The sequence below is a fragment of the Acanthisitta chloris genome, unplaced genomic scaffold (genome assembly GCF_000695815.1).
Source record: "Acanthisitta chloris isolate BGI_N310 unplaced genomic scaffold, ASM69581v1 scaffold33637, whole genome shotgun sequence".
Lineage (NCBI taxonomy): Eukaryota > Metazoa > Chordata > Aves > Passeriformes > Acanthisittidae > Acanthisitta > Acanthisitta chloris.
In genome coordinates, this window is record NW_008682595.1 from 1 (window position 1) to 10,323 (window position 10,323).

At 53.9% G+C, this 10,323-nt stretch overlaps 2 protein-coding genes across 2 annotated transcripts in view; both read left to right on the top strand.

Annotated features, from left to right (window-relative positions):
• Window positions 1-381: 381 nt before the first annotated feature.
• On the top strand, window positions 382-6,856 carry LOC103805923 (brain mitochondrial carrier protein 1). Its single transcript, XM_009078589.1, has 7 exons — window positions 382-508; window positions 2,682-2,767; window positions 3,448-3,543; window positions 3,967-4,091; window positions 5,219-5,354; window positions 5,733-5,813; window positions 6,412-6,856. Exons 1-7 carry the CDS (start codon window positions 382-384, stop codon window positions 6,451-6,453), a joined length of 693 nt encoding a protein of 230 aa, XP_009076837.1. The 3' UTR covers window positions 6,454-6,856.
• A 3,387-nt stretch (window positions 6,857-10,243) lies between these two features.
• Window positions 10,244-10,323, top strand: part of GPR119 (G protein-coupled receptor 119) — a 973-nt gene continuing 893 nt past the window's right edge. The window contains exon 1 of the mRNA XM_009078591.1: window positions 10,244-10,321. Coding sequence (XP_009076839.1) covers window positions 10,244-10,321 — 78 coding nt within the window. The remainder of the gene's footprint in view (window positions 10,322-10,323) is intronic.

A 10,323-nucleotide genomic window follows, 5' to 3' on the forward strand; every position in this document is an offset into this window, starting at 1 on the left:
CTGTCCCGGCCCACCCCAGGTCCCCTCTTCCACCTTTTGCTACAGTATGCCTTTGTCGATCCCGATTCTCCCCCTTCCTCCTGCCCATTCCGGGCCCCCCCCTCCCTGCATGCCACTGCAGCTTCCCCCAGGATCCTGCCTGGCTCTGAGCCCAGAGGCTGGAGCAGCAGACACTCCTGATTTTCCCGAGGTGGGGAGCAAGGACGTGGGGAGCAAGGCCGCCACACTGGGGAGGGCGTGGGTGCCATCCCAGGGGTTATCCCAAACACCTGGCATAGCTGTGCTTCTCCAAGTGCTGGAGCTATGGCAGGGATGTGCCTCAGCCACAGCAGTTCTGGGGCTGGTGGGGAGTGGTCTGTGCTGGCCCACAGGGGTGTCCCCATGCCAGTGGGCTCAGGGTTCATTCCCTCCAGGATCGCACCGGCACTACTTAGACAAGCATCCTATGGCACCATCAAGATTGGAATTTACCAGAGCCTGAAACGACTTTTCGTGGATCGCATGGAAGGTCTGTTGGGAATGGGGCAGCACCTCCCGGGGGCTCACAGATCTCACACTCTGTGCTGTGTGTTCTACTCATTCCATGCTCTGTCCTTCCCAAACCCAAGATTCCCACAGGAATGGAGCTCTGTAAGTGGGTGCTGAGGTTATGTCAGTGATAACAAGGATCAGTTTCAATCCCAATGGGAAGCTTGCTGTGGTCTGCATTGCCCACAGCCACCTCCCTCCAACCAGGTCCTTCCTTTCATAGAGTCATAGGAGAATCAGAATCACTGAGCTTGGAAAAGACCTCCAAGACCATCGAGTCCAATCTGTGACCAATCACTACCTTGTCAACTAGAGAAAAGCATTAAGTGCCACGTCCAATTGTTTCTTGAACACCTACAGGGATGGTGACTCCAGCACCTCCCTGGACAGCCTGTTCCAATGCGTAACCACCCCTTCAGTGAAGAAAGTTTTCCTGCTGTCCAACCTGAACCTCCCCTGGCACAGCCTGAGGCCATATCCTCCTGTCCTGTTGAGCCTTTATCTCTGCTTCGCACCTCAGAGCCAAAAAACCAAAATTGTCATTCTCTGGGCTCATCTCTTTTTGATTGGTCTCAGGGAGACATTCCATCCTACCTGAACAGCAGGTGTGTAACAGGGATTGGAAGCTTCAGGAGTGTCTTCTGCTTTCCTTCTAGAGCCTTTGAGTCCTTGTGCTGGGATGCAGCACACAGATTGAATCCCAGAATGGTTTGGGTTGGGAGGGGCCTTAAAGATCATCCAGTTCCACCCTCCTGCCATGGGCAGGGACATCACCCACTAGACCAGGTTGCTCCAAGCTCTGTCCAGTCTGGCCTTGAACACTTGTAGGGATGGGGCAGGCACAACCTCTAGGCAACATCTGGATAGGAATTGTGCGGCCTAGCTCTGTATCTTTGGCCCTAACCATAAAGGTGAGGTTCCACCAATGCCCTTGACCCGTGTCCTTGGCTCACAGGGGCCCCTGGGGAGTGGAACAGTAGAAGTTTGGTGGGTGTCCCCTGAGGGAGCACCAAGATCTGCTGGTGTAGTTTTAACCCCCAGTGTGATATGAGGGAATGTTGTAACACCATTCCGACTTGGGGAGAAGAATGGTCAGGCAAGATGCAGCACACTAATGGCATGGAGTTGTGTCAGGGGAGGTTTAGGATGAATATTAGGAAGAGGTTCTCCCCCAGAAGGTGATTGGGCACTGGAACAGGGTCCCCAGGGCAGTGGTCATAGCCCCAAGCCTGCCAGAGCTCAAGGGTTGTTTGGATAACAATCTCAGGCACATGGTGGGATTGTTCCTGCTGTGCTGTGCAGGGCCAGAAGTTGGACTGGATGATCCTTGCGGGTCCCTTCCAACTCTGAAGATTCTGTGGTTATGTGACACTAGAGCTCCTTGCCAGGGCTGCTCTGTCCCCAGGAACATCTCGTCCTGCTTCAGGAACACCTCTCCGTGCCTGGTTGTGTCAGTGTACCTTGTCCTTGCATTCCTTCTTGCTGTTCCAGGCCTTCCACCTGTGAGCTCCATGCCTGAATGTTTGTCTCCCTACAGGCCTGGGGCAGCCAGTGGCCTGGTCTCCTCTGGGAAGTGCTGTGGTCAGTACCAGCAAAGGGCTGTGCCTTTTCCTAACGTAACCATCACCCTAATACTGGGCTTGAAAGTCTTGGATTATTCCCTGGAACTAATCACATCTAACTCCCTGCCTAGTCCCTGTTCTCAATTGGCTCAAGGTGGCTGCGTGGTCTGACTAGCCAAAATCAGTTGGAATCAGGTGACCTTGAAAAGTGCTGGGTTGTCCCTCTTGGTCTCCCTCTGTCCTGGCTTGTCCCCATCATGAGAAATGTGTCACTGGCCACTGAAATCTCAGATAATTGTTCCCAATTTTCATGTGTCCCGGGCTTTTCCTTCTCTGCTGAGCTTGACCCATCAGTCAGACCTGCCTCTCTCTGAAAGTGCCTTGCTGAGTGTCCCACCTGCCACCTTCTGTTGCTGGCAGGTGTGGGGACCGACCTGCCATGAGCTGTGGCACTTGCTCAGCCCCTTCTCCTGCAGCTTCACTGCGTGATTTGTGGATTGAGCTGCTCTGCTCTTCCCAGTGCTTGTTCCATCCCACCTGTGCCCCTTCTTGGTGGGTCTGTAGGGTCTGACTTCCTTTCCTTGGTTGCAGATGAAACGTTGCTCATCAATGTGATCTGCGGGGTGGTCTCGGGGGTCATCTCCTCTGCACTAGCCAATCCCACAGATGTGCTGAAGGTAAGGGCTGCTCCTGGCTGCAGCAGCACCTGCCTGGCCCTGGCTGCGAGTGCAGCTCCCTGACCCATCAGTTCTGGTCATTTGGGGTTTTTAATGAGAGGGGACAGAAGCCCAGATTTTTAAAAACTGCTCTTAAAGATCATGGAATGGTTTGGGTTGGGAGGGACGTTAAAAGCCCATCCCATTCCACCCCCCTGCCATGGGCAGGGACACCTTCCACTAGACGAGGTTGCTCCAAGTCCTGTCCAACCTGGCAATGACCACCTTCAGGGATGGGAGTACACCTGCTCAGCTCCTGCCCCTTTGGTCACTGTGCTGTGACTGCCACAAGGTCCTACCTGTTACATGGAGTGACCAGAGCCCTGTGGGGACTGCCTGGTGCCCTGTGGTCCAGGTAGCTCTGCTCTGGGCAGACAGGGCCTGGAAAATGCTTCCCACACTTCTCCTCCACTTTCTTGGAGTGCTTCCAGGGTGAGAAGGCCTTGTCCATCACATCCCTGTGCTCCCACTCTGCTGCTGTCCCTGCTCCGTGCCTGCTGCCATCATTGGCCATGTAGTTTGCATGGAGGTGGATGTGGAGAGCAGTGTCTGCTCCCAGAGGTCCATGGATCTGGTGTCCCTGGTTACTGATACCAGGACAGGTGTTGATGTCTTCCCACTGACTCTCCCCTTTCTTTCAGATACGAATGCAGGCTCAGGGCAGCTTGTTCCAGGGTGGGATGATAGGCAGCTTCATTGACATCTACCAGCAGGAAGGTACCCGAGGCCTCTGGAGGGTGAGCACCAACTCCCAGAATCTCCCACCCGCAGCAGAACTAGCAAAAACTTGATGGAACCAGGTGCTCTCCTGCTGTTCTACAGCATGGGGCACGTGGAGCCCATTCCTGGCTCCTTAAACTGCTGCTCTTGTGAGGCAGAATCTTTCCTGGTGTTGAAATTGGTGGGGGAAGGTGAGGGGGTGGCAGCCTTGTTCCCGTGTGGTGAGAGGGAAGCAGCATGGAGTTAAACCAGCTGGAATAATGCTGACAAGGTGGAGCGATCCTCCTTGGCTTTGGAGAAAATCTGGGAAGACATTTGGTCTGCCTGAAGGGAGGATAGAGGGAATATTGTCAGGAAAAGGCCCCGAGAGGGAGCTGGGGGATGTGACAGTGGCTGGAGGCCCCAGGGCCACAGTTTGTGATGGTGTCTGTGCTGCACAGGGTGTTGTCCCCACGGCCCAGCGAGCTGCCATCGTGGTGGGAGTGGAGCTGCCTGTCTACGACATCACCAAGAAGCACTTAATCCTGTCAGGCCTGATGGGTGACACCATCTTTGCCCACTTCGTGTGAGTACCTGAGGTAGTGGCTGCACTCTGCAGGCTTGAGGGGTGTGTGAAGCAGAGGAGCCAAGTGGGATTTGGGGGGATTTGTTCATGGAGCAAGTGCTCTGGGGCTGCAGGAAACAGGCTTGGTGCTCCTGAAGGATCTGCTCTGTTGACTGAAGCCGCTCTCAGAGTGGACAGAAAGTATATAATCATTAAGGTTGGATAAGACCTCAGAGACCATCAAGTCCAACTGTTCCCCCAGCACTGCCAAGGCCACCACTAACTCATGTCCCCAAGTGCCATGTCCCCGGAGAGACCTCCCCGGGGAAGGACCTTGCAGAAATCCTTTGGTGACATGAAATGTCAGCTTGGTTTCAGCTGGCAGATGACCAGAAATGCTGTTGCCCTACATCTGTGTCATGGTATGAATGAGGCAGGAGTTCCAGATATGTGGCTACCTGCAGCAATTCCATGAAAGCTGCTCCAGTCCTCACCAGTCCAGACCCTGTCAGCTTGCAGCCAGTGCTGTTAGAGCTTCGAGAGATGAACTGACATAAAGCTGACAGGACCCTAAGCTACCTAAGCAGAGGCTGCAGTCAGCCTGCTCTCAGCAGGGGTGGTCAGAGACCTCCGAAGTCCTTTTCACCTCCGTTTTCCAGTTCCTCAGCTGGAGGTGCTGTAGTGCTTCCATTGGCTTTGCCTGCTGTGAGTGAGAGTGAGGGGCACTCGGCCCTACATGGAGGGAGGAGCCCGACAGCTCCATGCTCCCTCCTGCTGCCTTCGCTCTTCCTCCATCCTTCCCAAAGAAGTGTTTGGTCTGGTGAGAAGAGTGTGCTCTCCCAGAGGCTGCCTTCAGGTCTGTGTCACCTGGACAGCACCTGGGACCTTGCAAGGCTGCAGGTGTCCCTGTGGAGCTAGCTATGGGCTTGGATAAGGGTCTGGATTAGCTGAGCTGAGCATTTCCCTCTCCCAAGCTCTTCAGAGTCCTGTGGTGGTCTGGATTCTGCTGCTACCCCTTTTCCAGTTGAGAGCAGCTAGTGCAGCTCATGTTTGTTGCTTTCATAAAATCAAGTGAAAGGTATTTTGTGCCTGTCTGAGCAGGAGTGGCTGTGTTCAGAGTTGTCCCTCTCCTCATTTGGTGTGTGTAGTTCCAGCTTCACATGTGGGCTGGCAGGAGCCATCGCCTCCAACCCCGTGGATGTGGTGCGGACACGGATGATGAACCAGCGGGCGATCGTGGGCAGCACGGAGCTCTACAAGGGCACTCTGGATGGCCTTGTGAAGGTGAGGGGGAGAGAGGTGGGCACATCCCTGTCCTGAGAGGCTGCCTGTGTCCCAGCCCCACACAGCACTGATGGGAGCAGTTAGATCCTGCAGCAACAGAACATGTCATCAGTGAGTGTGTCAAACAGACAGGGAAGGGCCTAGAGTTACTTCCCTGAGGTCACCATCATGCTGAGCAACTCCCTGGCCTTCTGGGACAAAATTTAGGCAGTGTTGCAGTTACATTCAGAGACTGTAGGGATGTTTCACACAACTGCACCTGCATGGGCCTGCCTGCTACAGCTGGAGAGGGCCAGTGTGTCACACATGGCACTGAGGAGGTGGCAGAGTGTGGGCCTGGTGTGTCTCCTAATCCATTTGTCTCTTCTCTCTTCCCAGACTTGGAAGAGTGAGGGCTTCTTTGCACTCTACAAAGGCTTTTGGCCCAACTGGCTTCGATTGGGTCCCTGGAACATCATCGTATCCTTCTGTGTGCTGCTGGGAGGTGGTGAGGGGACAAGGGGAGAACCAAGCTGGGAAGGGCAGAGCAGGGCTGGCACCCCAATTGGGTACACTGGTGACTCTGGTGGGCACCTCTGTGGTGGTTTCTGTAGAGCCCAGTGCTCTGAGGGCTTGGCTGAGACCTTCCCTCTGGCCCAGGCTGTGGGAGTTGCTCCGTTTCCTGGGTCAGCTCCTATTTGTGAGGGAATCCTGGGGGATGTTCTGCTGCTCTGAGGCAGGCACTGATCCACTCTGCAGGACCAGCACTGCCCTGTGCGGACCCAGATCCTTCTGCCCTCTGAAACTGGGTGGGGAATTTACTGTAATGAGGTCCCAGTTTGGTGTTGGAGCCACTTTCCCAAGGTCTAGGCAAGCCTGAGCTGATTTGCTCTGGGTCAGTCTCTCCCCTCGCCTGCAGTACCTGTGCCCCAGCTCTGTTCTACCTGTGCAGGTTGGTTTGTCCTGCCTGGATGAGGGGCTCCCCATGTGGCTCTCCAGCCTAGCTGTGCTGATGCTCTCTCACCCTGCTGGGCAGCTGCCTCACGATTTTATCCCGATTCCTTGACATTCTCTTCAGTTTTTTATCACATACGAGCAGTTGAAACGCCTCCCGTTCTGACAGCTGCCTTCATCTCACCAGAGTCATCCTTGGGGCTGGCAGCAGAGCTGTGCTGCAGCCTTCCTCTTCATCCCACCATCCCCATGTTGTGGTGTTTGGTACCTGTGGGCCTGGGCTCCCCGCGCAAATGCATGGTCCCTGGAGCATGAGCTGGCTGGGATAATTGGGAGCCCATGGCAGGAGCTGCATGTTTCCCACCCGGAGCTGTACGTGTGTCTGGGCCTGCAGCAATATCTTCTGTGAAGATCAGTGCATGCCAGTGGCCTTCGGGGCACTGTGGCTCGTGGGTTGGCAGGTGTGGGTGTCCTCCTGTGCCTGCAGGGCGAGGCTGGGGCCCAGGAAGGTGCTGTCATGTTTATTGCAGAACTGTAACTTCATTAAATTATTTATTGACTGGATGGCTCGAGTGCTTGTCTGTGCTGAGGTACTGCCCTTGGAGAGCACAGAAGCTGGTTTTTACCACACTATATATTCCTTTTTTCTCCGTATATTTGTATAAAAGCAATGTGTAGGATTCATTGCAATAGAAATGTTTCTAAACCCAAGTTGGTTAGTGTCAGAAAATGATGCTGTTGCTCTCTCAGCTCAGTTTTGCCAAACCTGTCTCCTAACTTACTGCTTATATTATTGCTTATGCTATTTTTGCTTAGATCATATTTAAAGCCAGGCAATGTGGTTTAAATGTGAACTCAGTACTTGAAAATGGTGGCTCTGACACAGCTGGTGCTGAGCAGAACATCCAGGAGGATATTTTGGTCATCCTCTTCCAGTTTTTGGAGTTTTTAAAATGTATTTGTCTACAAAAGCAAACAGCTCTTGTGTTCCTGCTCCCTTTCCTCTTTGAAGGGTGGCATTAGTTTGGATGAAGGTCCCTGGTGACACAGCAGCATATCTTGGCTGGGCCTGCTGTGAGCTGAGATGTGAGTCACAGATGGAATGTTCAAAAATGAGAGGGAATTGGTTTTGCAAAGGCAGAGCTGCCTGTAGCAGCTGCCGGTGAAAGTGACTCCACTGAGCTCTCGGACTTCAGTCCTGCCTTGAACAGGGCTGTCAGTGCAGGGCCCAGCTCAGCAGGCTGGAGGGTCATTGTCAGAGTTAAACTGTCTACAAGCTCCCAGGAATGGGAAGTGGTGAGCTGAGAATGAACAAGGTTCCTGTGCGTCACCTGACTGAGGATTTCCAAACCTTACAAAGTAAGTAAATACTTTATTTATGAAATAAATACATCCACCATATGTGGTGGGTGAGCATGAGTCTGAGAGACATATTTTAGCTGTGGTTCATGATGTCTTGGGTTACTCCAGTAGCTCGAGCCTTTCTGTGCAGCTCCATGGGATATTGCTGCTATTGCCAGTCATTTTGGGACTGATCCTCTGACAGTTCCCTGCTGTCCTGCCTGTGTTCCTCAAGCTGCTACAAGAAGCCCCTTGGTGATGCCAGACAAGTGTCCCCACAGCCATGTTGCATTTCTCAGCTGTAAGGTACTGGTGAGAGCCTTTCTGTCCCCTCTTCTTCCTCCCGTTGGACCGTCTCCCCTGGATGCCTTTGGAGATGCTCCTCCAGCTCGTTCCCAGCCCCTGAAGACATTCCTTATCAGAGCTTTGATGGCACTGGCTGTCATAAACGCTGCCACATGTCCCTCTGCCCTGCTGTGTCAATAGTGATGCAGTTTGGAGGGTGGTGGTGGCCACCTCTGAGGATGTGACGTGAGGTGACAGCTGGTCTGAGCTCATCTTGCACCAGCTTCATCTCAAAAGCATCCCACCTTCACAGCCGACAGGGAGGAGCAGGGTCTTTCTGAGTTTCTCAGTGGGTAGATCAGTTTTCTGCCAGGTGTTAAAAAATCTAACCTGGGAATGGCCCTGTGACCTCCTCACCAATGGGACAGCACTGCTAGAACCTGGCATTTTCCAAGGAGGCTAATTTCTTTGGGATGTCCTTCCTAGAGGTTCTCCTGGAACATCTCTTATGTGCTCAGGCTCCTGTGTTTCTCTGTCTAACCTTCTGTGCTGTGCCAGGTAAGGTGTGAGAGCACACCTGAGCAGTCTGTACCTTGTCCCCCTGCACCCACAGGAAGGTTCATGAGGTTGAACTCGGAACCCTGCAAGCCAGTCACAGTCCTCCCCAAGTTGAAGGTAGAAATGTGTATGGTCCTGATACATTAAAGATAAAGAAGGCAGTGAACCGCCCTGATCTCATGCCATGGGGTTTGGACCCTCCCCAGCATCAGGGGAAAGGCTCCCCAAATATCTCCCTGGGCAAACAGAAGAGGACAGGGTGCAAGAGTGTCTGGCCACCAAAGCCCTTCCCGTGGCCACCTGCAGTGCAGACCCAGGGTGTTCCCAAGGGGTCTCCCTGCTCCGCAGCTCCAGCCAGTGACAACCGTTCCTGCATCTGTTGTTCCTTCCCTTCCCGGCACAGTGCCTACGTTCTGCCTGCACCCTGTGCTCAGCCTCTCCCCCGGTTACTGTTTGACAGAGGAAAGCTTGGACTTGCCCCATTTCCTGGCAGCTTGGATTTTTCCAGCTCATGAGGCAGGATTGTAGCACTTGATTTAAGGGATGGAGCAGTCAGTAACAGCCTGCGAGGGTTAACTCACCGCTGGGGGTGTAAAGGATGTGATGGGGGGGTTTGAGGGATGCTGTAACACAAAAGGATGCAGAGGCTTTGCTTCCAATAATTTCTTTGTTACAAGTTACTACTAGTGAGGTGAATACATCAATGATTAGTAAAGAAAGTGTGTGTATATAGAATTATGATATTTAGTATCAGTAGCATGTATGGTATATATTTCACTGGAAGTATCATGGCACAGTTCATTGAATTCTCCCATGAGTGAGGTCAGTTGATGATGAATGAAGTCTCTCTTTGGATATGATCCGTGCACGGAGCCTAGTGCCAGCCTGGCATTCCCCGGGGGTCTGAAGGACTGTGCAGGGGGAGCTCTCAGAGAGAGAGGGGCCTGTTTTGGGTAGTAGACAGTTAATTCTGTGTGGAACCATGAGTGGGCATGGGACAGCAGCTCCTGGAGGAGCCATGGCTGCCTTCTGCCTGTGTAGGAGGCCCCTCTGCTGGTTGTAGTGGCTTTTTGCCCTACAGTTTCAGCAATTCCTTAGTTTTGGCCTCCCCAGTGATGCCCTGGGCTCCCAGCTGTGTCTGCTGGGGTCCCTAGCTGGCAGATGTTTTTCCATCTGTATTTGAGTAGACATCCCTTGTCAGTGCTTTTCTACATCATAACCAGGTCTCCTTCATGGCTGCTGCTCCAGCAAGGGGTCAGTGGGATTCCCTTGGTCCCTGCAGGAAAAGAGTGCTCCAGGTCTGGCAGTGACCACCAGGAGCCCCATGAGCTGTGCCAGGCATTGGGAAGTCTGTGCTTGTCCCCACCCCACTTGCAGCCCCCATGTCAGAGCAGGCACTTCTCTGGTCAAGCCCCTGGTGACCAGTGGGGGACAGCCACCACTCTGTGTGCCACCGTGGCAGCTCCCTGCCCAGGTGCTCACTGCTCACCCCACTGCTCCAGGGTTGTCTGGAAACGTGGCTGGGAGGGAGGGACCTCCGTGGGCACAGCGGGTGCTGAGAGTCCAGCAGTCCCTTCTGCAGGCAGCTGCTCAGCAGAGCTCTGCTTCCCTGAGAGACACCACTGCACCCTGAGAGACACCACTGCACCCTGGGCTTCTGCTGCACCCCGGAGAGCAAGGGGCTGCACCTGCTGAGAGGCACCAGGTGAGAGATGCCTGAGAATTGTGCTGGGGACATGCCACCCTTGTGCTGTGCCCTGCATGGGACAGCTATGGCTAGCTCAGCTGTGGGAGCCATCCTTGCTGTGCTGGCCTCACTCATCATCGCTGCCAACGTGCTGGTGGCCATCGT